Genomic DNA, 14,427 nt, shown 5'->3' on the forward strand with positions numbered 1-14,427 from the left:
ATCCGCCCGAACCCGAATCCGAACCCCGACTCCGCGCATATCCCCGACTCCAGCGTCATTGTATTCTGGAGATCAACGCCTCTACATACAGTTCTCTACCTTGTTGGAACAACTATTCGTAGGCGTGTATACATGTTGTCGCTTGGCAGTTTCTTGTCATTTCTTGTCATCCGTACTCTCTGTCATAGGTTCAATTCGAAACAACAGCGTGGATATATAAGACAGCTACCAGTCATGCCTTTGGTCACCATGTGCACAGATCGTCTTCTACCACCGTCAATTGACACCCATATCAAGTCCAGGGAGGACTTCTCGCAACATGGCGGCCACAAACGATGAAACTGGATCGACTCAATCTGTGCATGACGAGCTGCCAGCGTCCACATCTCCGCAGGATGTAGAAAACGACAAGGAGAATGCATCTAACGAGTTTGGTGAAGCTCAAGACGGTGGTGCTCGGGCGTGGCTCGTTGCTTTTGGGGCATCTTGCATCTTCTTTTGCGCACTTGGCTATGCGAACTCGTTTGGTGTCTTCCAGGAATATTATCTGTCGCATCAGCTGCAGCACAGATCGGCCGATGATGTCGCTTGGGTCGGATCTTTGGCGGCCTTCCTCCAGTTCGCGGCAGGTTCTATTGGTGGGCCCCTGTTTGATCGCTTTGGAGCCATAGTACGTTCTCCCAAGACCTTGGTTACGATTGCATAAGAAGTTTTCCTAACATGATGTCTAGGTGATTCATATTTCCTCCGTGCTCTATGTGTTCGCAATCATGATGATCAGTCTTTGCACAGAATATTGGCATTTCATGCTTGCACAGGGTGTCCTCCTGGGTACAGCCATGGGCTTTCTTCAATTCCCGGCCATGGCGGCCGTTGCGCAGTACTTCGAGAAAAAGAAGGCCACTGCGTTGGGTGTGTCCTTTGCCGGGTCTTCGATTGGCGGCATCGTCTTCCCCATCATGCTCTCCAAGATGTTGAACGATTCTCATCTGGGATTTGGCTGGTCGGTGCGGATAGCGGGATTCGTCATGATCCCTTTCCTAGCGTTCAGCTGCCTGGTTGTCAAGGCACGCCTCCCCCCACGACTTGGCACCCTCTGGATCTTGGACGCGTGGAAGAACCCAACCTACGTTCTTCTCATCGTTGCGTTTTTCTTCTCCCTGCTAGGCATGTATACCCCGCTGTTCTTCATCCCAACCTACGCAGTCACGCAAGGCATGGATGCGGAGATGGCCTCGTACCTGGCAGCCATCCTGAACGCGGCATCAACCTTCGGCCGTGTCATTCCCGGCATTCTGGCCGACAAGTTTGGCAAGATCAACGTCTTCGCCATTGGCGGTATCTCGACGGGCGTTGTTTCCTTTTGCCTGACCGAGGCTTCCTCCACTGCCGCCTTGATTATCTACTCCATTGCGATCGGCTTCACGTCGGGCACGATCATCTCCGGAGGCGCCGCCGCGATCACGGTTTGCTTCGATGATGCCCGTGAGAGCGGGACTTACTTGGGCATGGCGTTGGCTACGAGCTCCATCGCAGGACTCATCGGGCCTCCAATTAGCGGGGCGTTCCTTCATACGTATGGCGATTTCTTCGAGGCGTCCATGTTCAATGGCGCCATGTGTCTTGCTGGAGGGTTCCTTGCGATCGGGATGAAGGCGACGACGCCGAAGGGGGTGTTCGGTAGGGTGTGAGAATTAGACCATACTGATGCTTGCCTAAGTCATGAGAAAAATGCTCACAAGTAAAATTATAGACCTGTGTAATCTAATTGTCAATGTACATAGAGAGAGTGTCAATATTCATAGGACAAACTGGTTCTTAGCTCAAAATTATGAAGTCATCGCAATCTACAATGCATCCATCCGTTAAGTAATAGCCTTGTGATGAGTCCGATGATTGGTCCAAGGGACGAACCGGACTGGATCCGCCATGCGGTCGGAACGATCCGTCGCGCCATCCGATGCAAGAAGATCGGCTAAGGATTTGCCTACTAAAAAGGTCCAAGTCATGCGAAATGCTGAATTGCTCTGATTCGCTAGGCGTATGTTTTGCATCTAAACAGGCACACACAAGGAGATCAACTCAGAGAAGACATTGAATTGAAATACACCAGCCCTTCCAAGTGCTTGCGTAAAGATCAATATCCTTTTTGAAACCCAAGAAACTCTCACTAACTCATATGTTACAACGCTGATCCCACGTAAACCCGTACGTTGAAGTCAAGGACCGTGAAAGGTTGAAAACATCTATCGTCATGCCGAATAATCAAATCGGGTATCATATCAAAAATCGTGCCGCCTACTCTGTCGTCTCAACTGGCCCGCAGGTGCAGAAAAGATTCTGATCGCCATAGGCTGCATACTCGTTAGCAGATATTCCAGGGACAAGTGGAGGAAAAGTGCCTACCATCATCAACTCGTGTCACCGTGGGCCAGAACTTCTTCTCCAGCAGATATGGCAATGGATATGCGGCTTGCTCGCGGGTGTATGGCCGATTCCATTCCGTGGCCAGCAAATCGCGCTGCGTATGAGGGGCATTCTTGAGCACGTTGTTCTCGCGCGGCTGCTCGCCCCGCTCGATCGCGGCGATCTCCTGTCGAATTGAGATTAATGCGTCGCAGAAGCGATCGAGCTCAGCCTTGTTCTCGGACTCGGTTGGCTCAATCATCAGGGTGTTAGCCACGGGCCAAGACATGGTGGGCGCGTGGAATCCATAGTCCTGCAGGCGTTTCGCAATGTCAATGGCCTCAATACCCGCAGTCTCTTTGAACTTGCGCACGTCAAGGATGAACTCGTGCGCGCACCGGCCAGCGGCGTTGGTGTAGAGGATCGGGTAGTGCTTCTTCACCCGCGAGAGGATGTAGTTGGCGTTGAGTAGCGTGATCTTGGTCGCGTGTGTCAGGCCCTTGGCGCCCATCATGTTGATGTAGTTGAAGGTGATGGGAAGGATGCTGGCGCTGCCGTACGGCGCGGCACTGACCGGCGGGCAAGACGATTCTGATCGCTTCGCCTGCAGATACTCGCTGGCAGGATGGGATGGGAGGAACGGCCGCAAATGCTCAGCCACTCCGATCGGTCCAACACCTGGACCGCCACCGCCGTGGGGGATGCAGAATGTCTTATGCAGATTCAGATGGCACACATCGGCACCAATCTCACCGGGAGAGCACAATCCCATCTGCGCGTTCATGTTGGCGCCATCCATGTACACCTGGCCACCATACTGATGCACGATGTCGATTACTTCTTTCACGCCGGGCTCGAACACACCGAACGTGCTGGGATACGTGATCATAATGGCTGCCAGCTCATCCTTGTGCTTTTCGCACTTGGCCTTGAGGTCGTTGATGTCCAAGTTCCCGTTCTTGGTGTCACACTTGACTGGAACAACCCGCATGCCGGCCATAGCGGCACTCGCAGGGTTGGTACCGTGCGCGGAGACTGGAATCAAGCACACATTGCGGTTCTTGCCACCATTGGCCTCGTGATACTTCTTGATGACCCGCAAACCGGCAAACTCTCCCTGAGCACCAGAATTGGGCTGGACTGTAACCTCTGCCATACCCGTGATGTCCGCCAACTGCTTCTCGAGATCGGCGATGAGCTGATTGTATCCCTCAACGGTATCAGAAGGCATGAACGGATGGATCTGCGAGAACTCGGGCCAGGAAATAGGAATCATCTCCGTCGTAGCGTTGAGCTTCATTGTACATGAGCCGAGCGGAATCATCGAATGAGCCAGCGACAGGTCCTTGGACTCAAGGTGCCGGATGTAACGCAGCATTTCCGTCTCCGAATGATACGAATTGAAGACGGGGTGCGTGAGGTAAGGAGACGTACGAGCAAGACTAGCCGGAACGTCGACCGGAGAAGTAATGGCAGGGAGCGACGAGGTTCCGCCGGCGGACGACTGGGAAGCGAATACCTCGAGAATCGACTGCAGATCATTCTTCGAAACCGTCTCGTCAAGAGAAACGCCAATCTTGTTGGCGCCAATGCGGCGGAAGTAGATCTTAGAACGGCGACCGGCTTCAATGATGGCGTCGGCAGCCTTGCTGTCAGGCAGCTCTACAGTCACGGTGTCGAACAAAATGCCTCCATCGGCCGTGTTGCTGCGAACTGGGACGTTGAAGCCCAATCCTGTCAGCTTCTCACGAAGCAGATTCGTCATTGCCATGATGCGTTGAGCAATCGCCTTGAGACCCTGAGGCCCGTGGTAGATAGCGTACATAGCGCTCATGTTCGCAAGGAGGGCTTGCGCAGTGCAGATGTTGCTGGTTGCCTTTTCACGACGGATGTGCTGCTCACGGGTCTGCAGAGCCAAGCGAAGCGCGCGGTTGCCCAAGCGATCCTTAGAAACACCAACAATACGGCCGGGGATCTTTCGTTTGTACTTGTCCGCACAAGCAAAGAACGCAGCGTGCGGCCCTCCGAAGCCCATCGGAACACCCAATCGCTGGGCACTTCCAAAGGCAATATCTGCTCCGAACTCGCCTGGTGCCTTCAGAACCGTCAATGCCAACAGGTCGGTGGCGACGGCGAAAGTGCCACCCTGCTGATGTACAGTGTCTGCGAGTTCAGCAAAGTCCAACACGCCACCCTCTGTATCCGGATATTGCGCCAACACGCCGATCAGCTTGTCGCCTTGCTCCTTGATGATCTTTGCATCATCCGCAAGAACATCTCCCACAACCAACTTGATTCCGAAACCCTCGGCGCGAGACTGCATCACCGCAATGGTCTGTTCATGGCACAGATGCGACACGACGAAGACCTTGTCCGGCCTCTTTTGCTTTTGAAGCGGCAAGGACGTGTAGGACATGGTCATGGCTTCCGCCGCTGCCGTTGCCTCATCGAGCACGGACGCGTTGGCTACCGGCAATCCAGTCAGATCAGCTGTCAAGGTTTGGAAATTCAGCAACGACTCCAGACGTCCCTGGCTAATCTCCGGCTGGTAGGGAGTGTAGCTGGTGTACCATGCCGGGTTCTCGAGAATATTCCGAAGGATCACCGGCGGAACAATTGTTGGATAGTAACCCGCACCGATATATGACTTTCCCAGCGTGCTGATCTTTTTGCGGTACTCGCCAAGGAGCTTCATGACATCGGACTCACTCAGTCCATCATCGACTGGGGTGAGAGAGACCTGTCCAGCTAGTCGTGGCGGCGTAATGGTCAGGTCTTTCTTGGAGAGAATATCTGCTGGGAGAACCTCTTTAACAAAGTCATCCAAGCTCGCCGCCGGCGGGTCGAGGGCCGCCAACATCTCCTTGGCGGCTTCAGGCGAGGGACCGATATGCCTCCGGGGAAAAGTGTCCAGAGGCTGAAACAGATCACCAGGTTTTGGTTCGCCGTGGTGGTCTACGGCAGAAGCATGGACATTGCGACGATCCGAAGGAGTTGTGCGACCCGCTCGCTGTAAACATTGTCGACAGGTCGTGAATGGGGAGATCTGACCTGCTCTTCGAAGTCGAGAAGCTGCAAGAACCGGTGCGACGCGGCCCTGGCTACCGCGTAGCAGCTGCCGGCTGGCAGCACGAGCGGCCACAGAGAGAGACATGTGAAGAGAGATGGTACAATGGCAGTTCTGCTTGTCGGAGCTGATGTCACCGCACTACACTACGCAATCCTGATAGTTGCGAACCCAGAAAACACTGGGAAAATCGCGGCGAGAATCAGACAAAGCAAATAAACGCAAAGAAAAGAGATAACATCCCGAATCAAACAAAATCATGTGCGGTCAGGTTGGCCTGATATGAGCTCAACAAGGGCCCTGATAAAACTGCTGAAGCTCCGCGGATCCGGACGTGCGGTATTGTCAGAGACGGTAATGAAAATGATCTTGGCAGGAACATTGCATTTTTATTCGACATTTCGACCAATGGGATCCTATCAAATGTGAAAATTACAAAAATTGAGTTCTCCGATGTCGCGGCATTACAGTGGGTCTCCGTGGATTGATAGATTAGATAAGCTCTTCCCGCGGAAAACGGGGTTTTTTGCCGATCATACGAAGCATCGAGCTGCCCTAGTGGCAATACCACGGGAATCTGGGGTGCTGCAGGGATTGTTGGTGGGCTGATTTTGGTTGCTGGCCAGACCGTCCTTAGGGGTTGGTATCGCATATGCAATAGCCTTCGTCATGAGTTGCTGTCGATGTTGCTCTCTTAGTGGGCTTGTAATTATTAGGGCAAGAGTCGAGGGCTGGGTCAGTTCAGCGGATGGGACATACTACTATCTACAAGTGATCAATGGAATAATAAGGAAATCAATGTAGCTATATACTACCAATACACGGAGGAAAGTAAGCTAGCCGACAGGCGGTACTAGGAATTTTGTTGTTCAAAGTATCTTCGTGAATACAAAAAGTGATTGAAAGGACCGACTGATTTACTCCTGAATGTTATCGCTGTCCTCACGTCGGTGGTGCCCTCTCTTTGGCCGGCTGAGACCCAGACACTCCGCCATGTTGTAGAAAATATCAATCGAGTTGTAGACACCTGACATGGTCAGTCCGTCTGCACGGTCTCCGTAGAGGGAAAGAGAACATACCTCCGAAAAGCTCCTGGCAAGGACCCTGAGCAAACACAGGAACATCAGTCAGAGAGTGTACGCCCTGGTCATCCGAAACCGGAAGGGTTCCATTGATGATGAAGCCAGTGGGCGCATCCCTGTAGTCAACGTAGTAGTCACCCTCGACTCCGTTCAAGATCGATGCCGGCACCCGAGGACCATCCTTGTGGACTTGGAAGTTCTCACGGTGGTCAGGATTGGCCGTGACGAGCGTGTGCAGAGTGTATCGAGGATCCCATCGGGCCGGGAAGTGCACGCCCTCAGAGTACTTGAGAGCGCCGGGGCCGCCGACAGTGTACTGCGACAGGCCAGACTTGGCATAGGTGCCGATGGCGTTGCGCTTTTCACGGTCCGTCGTCTTCTCATTCAGATATTTGGTGTCAACGGAACCGGTGACGTCGAAGCCGTGGCCATGGTCAGCAGTAACGATAATCAGAGTGTCCTTCAGCTGGCCAGTGCGCTTGAGCTTCTCGATGGTAGCGCGGACTGTGTCGTCCAGCTCCAGCAGCTCGCCCAGGGCACGGTCATAGTCCAGAGTGTGCATTTGCTTGTCAATACTGGCGGCCTCGGACATCAGGAACCAGCCATCCTTTCGATGGCGCTCGTTAAGGATGTCGATCGCCTTGAGGGTCATCTCCTTGAGGCCAGGCTGGTCGTCGGCATCCCGGTCAGAGCCGTCGGGGTAGTTGCTCTGGTTGTACAGGTTCGCGGTGTAGACGTTACGGTCTAGCCACTTGGCCATGTTGCTCTGGCTGAAGATACCCAAGGCAGGCTTATCGTTCGGCGCCCTTTGGAGCTCGGTGTTGTTCCAGATGATGCTGTACCCCTTCTCGGCGAACAATTTGTAGTAGTCCTGGCCCTTGTACGAGCCCTCGCCGGCGTAAAAGTTCTCCGCACCGCCGCCGAAAAGCACATCAGGACCGTCCCACTTGGTCCAGGTGTAGTTCGTCTGGCCCTGGTAGTACGAATCCACCACGTGGCCATATTGCCCGCGGTCCCTGGTGTGTGAGACTAGAGCAGCTGGGGTAGCGTCCGCTATCAAACAGTTAGTGTCTGTAATTGGTAAATCGTATCATGAAAACGTACCAAGGAATGCCGTGGACACAATCCCAACGCCTGACTTCGGATACAGGCGACGAAGGATCTCGGCAATGGTCTCGAACTTGGGGTCATCAAAAGGCGAGGGCGATGAGTCCACATACACATTCAGTGCATTGACCGTAGTCTTGTGGCCCGTGTAGAGCGCACTGGCGGAATTGGCCGAGTCGGTGATGAACGAGTCCATGGAGTGCGTCATCTGATGGCCCAACACGGGGAACTTGTCCATGGCCATCGTGGTCTGGTATTTGCCATTGATGGACTTGTGCGCGATCAGGCGGGCCGCCGTGATCATGTTGGTGGTCATCCCATCTCCAATGAAGAGGACAACGTTCTTTGCCCTGCGCTTAGGAGAAATGTTTCGAACAAACCAGTTGGCGACCGTCTTCTCCTTGCCATAGTAGGTCAAGATGGCTTGGTATTCACCGGGTTCCTCGAGTTGGACGCGACGGTAGGCCTTGGAAGTGACTTGAACGAGCGAGGGCTTTCCTTCATCTTGGGCGAAGAGGTCTGTGCAGATTGGCTCATCAGCGTCTTCATCACACTGCAAGAAACCCATGAGAGATCCGCTTACCCTCGTACCACGTAAAGTTCCATCGTTCCAGCTCAGGCTCTTCCTTTATCTTGAAGAACTGCGTGACAGGAACTTCCTTGTGGCCCCGGCCCTTCTTTCTGATGGTGAACTTGAAGTTCGGATCCGGCTCGCCCTCGCGCGCCTCAGAGCCATTGACGGGCGAGTGGACTTCCACTCGAATGTCGAAGAATTGACCCGGAAGAAAGTCGGCTCTAGTAAAGACATCAGCCACATGGCCATTGAAGGGCAGCAATTGACCTCAAAGCATACTGATCGGGCGGGAAGATGCAACCAAGCTTATCACCGCAACCTCCTAGACGCTGGAAGGTCTGCGCGACCGCGCCAGACCCCAGCAACAAGAAACCGGCACACAAAGAGAGCTTCATTGTGCCAATTCCATACGGGACCCAAAGTAAGGGACGCGAAGAAGCTCAGTAAGTTCATACCGGGGTCCGTGCAGGACCCCCATTTATAGGGACGCGGAGCTACTTCCACTGCATGCGGCATGCCAGTTGCTGCAGGCATGCAGCGGGGTCAATTAAGGGACCAACTCTGAAGAATTCCTCTTTTGACAAAGAGTCATCTACAAAATGTGCATGGTGTGATCTCGCAGGACGGCAAAAGCCGATGTCATGGAGACGATGGAGGTAAAAGTAATCAACTAAATTGATAGCGTCCGCTAATCGGCATTGGAGTTGGATTCACGTGTTGGCGCATCGACAAGCTTATGGCTTTTCTTGGCAATACCAAGACAGATCGAACTCGGCTGGAAATTATCAACCCCCGCTGCAGGCGGGATGCTGGCAGCAGTGGCAAGGAACCATCATGCACGTGGTCGCAATTGTTTCATTGCCCTAGGCCCCGGTTGTGATTGGAGAATACGAGAGCATCCCGAGTGTCGACTCACTGACGTGACTCACACACGTGCCCGAATGAACAATCGGTACTTGAGGGCCAACACACCCTCCACAATTTTCTGCGGAGAAATTGTGTTGGTTACAGGAACGCAAGTGCTAGAATCTCAGAAAGGGAACGGAAATTCGGAAGTATTAACTCGTCAGGTCCATCTTGGTTCGGGACAAGATGTCAGCGTATTCTCCGATTGATGCTCCACCTCATGTCCTCGAGCTGCTCTCGGCATTGCACCGAAAATCGCTGGAGCAAGAGGCGGCACTCTCCGAGACGGGCAAAGCGGTCTCTACGGCGCTACTGGCAGAATTAAGAGAAAAACACAACGATGGGGCACAGGCCGTTTTCGATGAGCTCATGCTGGATAAGCTAATCGCCCTGGACGAAGACAAATGCCGCTTCACCTATCAATTGATCAATGCAATGGGGGCGACAAACATTGTCGAAGCCGGCACGGGCTACGGCGTGAGCACCATCTACCTCGCCCTTGCTGTCGCGAAAACAAAAGCGGCGACGGGCAAGCCGGGCGTTGTCATTGCAACGGAGAAGGAGGCGGAGAAAGCACGCATTGCGCGGAAACACTGGGCGCAGTGTGGTGCTAATGTTGAGAACCAGATCGACCTTCGCGAGGGTGATATCCTGGAAACCCTGAAGTCCGGCTTGCCGGAACAAGTTGACCTCTTGCTTCTGGACAGTAAGCTCTTCCGGTATTCAATTTCACTCACCGTATGTTCTGTATTCTGAGAATAGCACAGTCTGGGCTCCCTTGGCCCTTCCAACGCTCGAAATCGTCAAGCCGCGTCTGAGACATGGCGCGGTTATTCTGATAGATAACCCTATTTCGGCCGCCGAAGGTTATGCAGACCTGCTGGCCTATCTGCGGAACCCTGAGAACGGGTTCAGAAACATCACTCTCCCATATACGAACGGGTTTGAGATGAGCGTTTACATGCCACAGACTGCCCAATAGTACATAGGGCGACATGTTAACTTCCAGTAGCTGTCTGCTGTTCATACAAATGGCTAAAATGCATAGACAGAGCGACCTACAATACCTGGAGTGTACTTCATAGTGTACTTTCTAGATCAGGAAAATGGTCTCGTCACCGGGGTACCAGGGCAACACGCTACAGAACCCCCGCAAGTTGACGATCGAAATGCAAGATCTCATCCCCGCAACTTGCTAAGCGCCAGAACACGATGCCTGACAACTCCAATGCGGAAATTGATCACGCGGGGTACGTTTGCTGAAGCCATCAAGGTACTCGTAGAAGACTGCTTGCACATTTGGAACAATTTAGTCCATTCTGGTACCTTGGTAGATGGCGGGCAGAATATAATAAACCTTGTACCAGGCAGGGATCATCCCAATATACCTACCACTCATACTCCGCATGTACCTTTTATTCGGAAAGCCGGCAACGGAAGCGGGGCGTTACCTGTCTTGTTGAAAGTTACCATCAATTTTGTTCCTTGCTGGTGTTTGGGTCTTTTGATGACAGAATCAAGCGATGGGGTCCACACTGTGGAGAGACCGAATGATTGCTAATGATCGACATAGGCCGAAATAAAGTTCCGCTGACTCCTTGGGCCCTTGGGACCATTATGATCATCGAGGTTTGTCGGGGCGAGTAGAGCTCCGTACAGGCGTACTTGCAGCTGAACAACCAGTGTGTGTAGACAAGCTTGCTGAATCCTGACCTGTGCTCAATTTCCTTCCCTGGAGTGGAACTGTTGTCATAATCCCAATTGCCGTGAGAGTTCAAGCCTTTTTCTTCGCAGTTTGCCCTCAGTCTAGGAATCAGTGCGTAGAATCTCATCACCATACTCCATATATCGACCATATTGAAATTGACTGCCTTCGAGATCAACTGGCCGAAATTGAACCCCAGCGGGCACCAGCATGACGTGCCAAGTCAGCGCACTCCAATACCGTGAGTTATATTTTCCCGTCCCGCTCCTGATGAAACTATGCCGCAATGCCATGTTGAGAAAAGACCGCGCTAATTTACTCGACTGGAGCCATGGTCCAGGGTCTTTGCACATGTGAATCAGTGAAAGGTTCCATGAACGCCAGTTTGCGGTAATAGGCTAAAGTTATTCTCGCACACCAACAGACTGACTGAGGTCCGAAATGCGGCTGACATAGTTGACTGCCGAGTTTGAATGCGTTGATGTCCTGCTAGAATCACACTCCGCAATCGCCGTATGAGTACTTACAAACCCTCTCAAGACTCGTCGAAGTTCGGACAAAAATTCAAGTGGCATTCTTTGACCTTTTGACAGTTGGAGGCTCGAAATAAGCTTGAGACTAAAGTTTAGTGTGCTTCATAGGTTATTTGCTGTTATGGGCGTTGGCAGATATAACGGTCCAAAGGGGGGCCACAACCACCGGATTCCAATTGGTAGAAGCTCACACACTTGGCTCGTATTCGGATTAGCATCTAATAATAATTAAGCCTACCTCCTGAAATGAGACTGAAACCTCCCCGCCGTCTCCGGGTCTGGTGATTTCTGGAATTCTGGCCCCAGGTCGTGGTCGTGCCCCGACGTCAGCAATGGAAGATTGGTTCCAGCGGAGTCTGAGCAGAGTGATAGCGGACTTGAAGTATCAACAGCCATTGGCCCCGATCTTTACCTGGCGTGCTTGGCATGAAAAGCGGCTGAGTAGCCAAGAATGTTTTTCCAGCTGCGCCCAATTTCAGAAGTAGCTACGGGTTAATCCGGTAAATGATATATGATCGACTATATTCTATCTTCACGACTTCGAGTCGTGACTCGAGAATCATGCCCTATACTTTGACTGGCACATGGCTTTGAATGCCATTCGGCGACTTCTGATCACCAATATTGTTCATTTGTCAGCCCGTCCCAGGGCTGCGGACAGTCGGCTGCAGCTGTCAGAGACCACACCCTGTCAATCTGATATATGTCCCTTGCACTGCATAAGTAAGTTATGCTCGGAAAGCTGAATTAACACCATCGCACATCTCGCACTTCACTCCATCCAGGTTTTGGCAACAATAATAACTTTGTCCAGCGCGCCGTCCGCACTGTCCGTCTGGCTAAAGATCTAATGGGCCTATTAGCTTTGGCTTTTTCCAGAGGGACAAGCGCTACTAAGCAGGGGTCTGTTCCGCAACTGTAGATATTCCTGAGTATAAGTCAGGACATACCTTCTGTCATTTCGTACTCCACGCCCTCTCGGGTACAAGAACGGATGAACAGGAGTGTTAATAATCTGCAGCAATGTCGGATAAGGAGCAAGAGATCTTGACCCAGGAAGCTGCCGTCAAAAATGTCAACAATGCTGCCCTTGCCGATGCTACTCGTCGGCAGAAGCCCTCGCTTTTTACGAAGCGGATGTTCAAGGTAGGAGCTCTTGAATTTGAAATCATTCGTTGTGAGTCATGTTGACCCAAACGCAGCTGTACTGGGCCCTTGCCATTGCAACACTAAATTGCTGTATCAACGGTTACGATGGCTCTCTGATGGGATCCATCAACAGTTACCCCCAGTATCGAGAATATTTCGGGTTTGACCCTGTGAAAGGGACTCCTGCCACGGGAATTGTTTATGCAATCTACACGATTGGCAGCATTGTTGGTTCATTTGCTGGCGGCCCGGCGGCTGACTTTCGAGGTCCGAGAACCATGCTCGCCATTTTCCTGGATTTGTTCTAACGAAGAGGTTACAGGACGGCGCATTGGCATGGCAATTGGGGCTGTAATTGTCATTATTGGCACAATCATCCAAGGAACTTGCCACAATATCGAAGGCTTCATGGCCGGCCGGTTCCTGCTTGGATTCGGCGGTGCGATCTGTGGAACTGCAGCTCCTGCCTATGTCTCCGAGATTGCTCATCCGAGCTTCCGTGGTGCCATGACCGCTGTTTACGGCGTGTTTTGGTTCGGCGGTGGGATTCCCGGTACATTTATCCCCTGGCGCACATCGCAAATCGAAGGTGACTTGGCATGGAGGATACCGGTTTGGCTTCAAATGGTATATTCAGGTCTAGTGCTGTTGTTTGTGTTTACTATTCCGGAGGTACGCACTTTTACCTTCACACTCTACGGGCCACTGCTAACGGAACAAGTCCCCTCGCTGGCTTATCTCGCGAGGTAGAGATCAGGATGCCCTGAAAGTTCTGGCAGAGTACCATGGCGAGGGTGATCAAAATTCGCCAATCGTTCAGCTTGAGTACCGCGAGATGCAGGAGGACATTTCCAAGACAGGCTCAGACAAGCGCTGGTGGGATTACTCCGAGCTGTTCAATACCCGCGAAACTCGCTACCGCTCGATGATGGTGTTCTTCATGGGTGAGTCAGGAAAATAACGTGGAAGATTCAGCACTGACGAAGGCAGCCTTGTTCGGTCAATGGACCGGAAACGGTCCGGTGTCATACTACTATCCACAAATGCTCCGGGGTGCAGGTGTTTCTAGTCTGAACACACAACTACTTCTGCAAGGAATGCAGAATGTGGTTCAGCTCATCGGTGCCATTAGCGGTGCCTTGATTACCGACAGAATCGGCCGGCGGATACAGCTTCTCACCTCGACGGCAATCATTGTCATTATCTTCATAATCGTGCTCGCACTGAACGCCGTAAATGTGATCGAGACCCCGGAAGGAGTCATAGCCAAGAGCGACAAGATTGCGCAGGCAGAAATCGCCATGATATTCGTATTTGGCTTCTTCTACTCTGCCGGGTGGACTCCGAATCAGGCCATGTACCCGGCAGAGTGCCTTCGCTATGAATCCCGTGGCAAGGGGATGGCTATGAATTTCGTATGTTTTCCTAAACGGCTTCTATCTAGACAGCTATTGCTGACTTTGTGAATCCCAGTTTATCATGAACGTTGCATCATTCTACAACACCTTCGTCACCGGCATCGCCTTTACCAACGCCGGATGGAAATACTACTTCTTGTTTGTCTTCTGGGACATTTTTGAATTTCTCGTCATCTACTTCCTCTTCGTTGAGACAAGCCAGCGTACTTTGGAGGAGTTGACCGTCATCTTCAGGTCCAAGAACCCGGTTAAGGCTTCCAAACGAAGAACCATTATTGTTGTCCATGATACCGAGTCTCCTGGAGATTCGCAAGAGGAGTTATGATGTCAATATAAAGATGAAACGTTGATACCTGTGCTGGACTGTTCATAGAGAAGCCAATGGAAATCATCCGATTCTTCTGTTATGTTGGTTCTAAGTTCCTCGAGTTAGGGTTAGCCCCATAGTCGATATTGCAGATAGGGCATTCCTTGAACCGT

General features: G+C 52.1%; 5 protein-coding genes across 5 annotated transcripts; 3 read left to right on the plus strand and 2 right to left on the minus strand.

Moving 5' to 3' along the window:
- Window positions 1-319: 319 nt before the first annotated feature.
- On the plus strand, window positions 320-1,691 carry VTN49DRAFT_415 (uncharacterized protein; the record flags this gene model as incomplete). The annotated part of the gene is made up of 2 exons (XM_069412064.1): window positions 320-670; window positions 732-1,691. 2 exons carry the CDS (start codon window positions 320-322, stop codon window positions 1,689-1,691), a joined length of 1,311 nt encoding a protein of 436 aa, XP_069271318.1.
- A 607-nt stretch (window positions 1,692-2,298) lies between these two features.
- On the minus strand, window positions 2,299-5,560 carry VTN49DRAFT_416 (uncharacterized protein; the record flags this gene model as incomplete). Its single annotated transcript, XM_069412075.1, has 2 exons — window positions 2,299-2,354; window positions 2,407-5,560. The coding sequence occupies 2 exons, from the start codon at window positions 5,558-5,560 to the stop codon at window positions 2,299-2,301; spliced, it is 3,210 nt and encodes a 1,069-aa protein (XP_069271319.1).
- An 830-nt stretch (window positions 5,561-6,390) lies between these two features.
- VTN49DRAFT_417 (uncharacterized protein) lies at window positions 6,391-8,631 on the minus strand (the record flags this gene model as incomplete). Its single annotated transcript, XM_069412086.1, has 5 exons — window positions 6,391-6,500; window positions 6,553-7,608; window positions 7,660-8,181; window positions 8,246-8,457; window positions 8,516-8,631. 5 exons carry the CDS (start codon window positions 8,629-8,631, stop codon window positions 6,391-6,393), a joined length of 2,016 nt encoding a protein of 671 aa, XP_069271320.1.
- Window positions 8,632-9,328: 697 nt separating this feature from the next.
- VTN49DRAFT_418 (uncharacterized protein) lies at window positions 9,329-10,124 on the plus strand (the record flags this gene model as incomplete). The annotated part of the gene is made up of 2 exons (XM_069412097.1): window positions 9,329-9,848; window positions 9,910-10,124. The coding sequence occupies 2 exons, from the start codon at window positions 9,329-9,331 to the stop codon at window positions 10,122-10,124; spliced, it is 735 nt and encodes a 244-aa protein (XP_069271321.1).
- Window positions 10,125-12,403: 2,279 nt separating this feature from the next.
- VTN49DRAFT_419 (uncharacterized protein) lies at window positions 12,404-14,272 on the plus strand (the record flags this gene model as incomplete). Its single annotated transcript, XM_069412108.1, has 6 exons — window positions 12,404-12,526; window positions 12,583-12,796; window positions 12,852-13,201; window positions 13,251-13,473; window positions 13,520-13,944; window positions 14,003-14,272. 6 exons carry the CDS (start codon window positions 12,404-12,406, stop codon window positions 14,270-14,272), a joined length of 1,605 nt encoding a protein of 534 aa, XP_069271322.1.
- Between the last annotated feature and the right edge of the window lie 155 nt (window positions 14,273-14,427).

This window comes from Thermomyces lanuginosus (genome assembly GCF_041956635.1).
Source record: "Thermomyces lanuginosus strain ATCC 200065 unplaced genomic scaffold VTN49scaffold_16, whole genome shotgun sequence".
Taxonomy (NCBI): Eukaryota; Fungi; Ascomycota; class Eurotiomycetes; order Eurotiales; family Trichocomaceae; genus Thermomyces; species Thermomyces lanuginosus.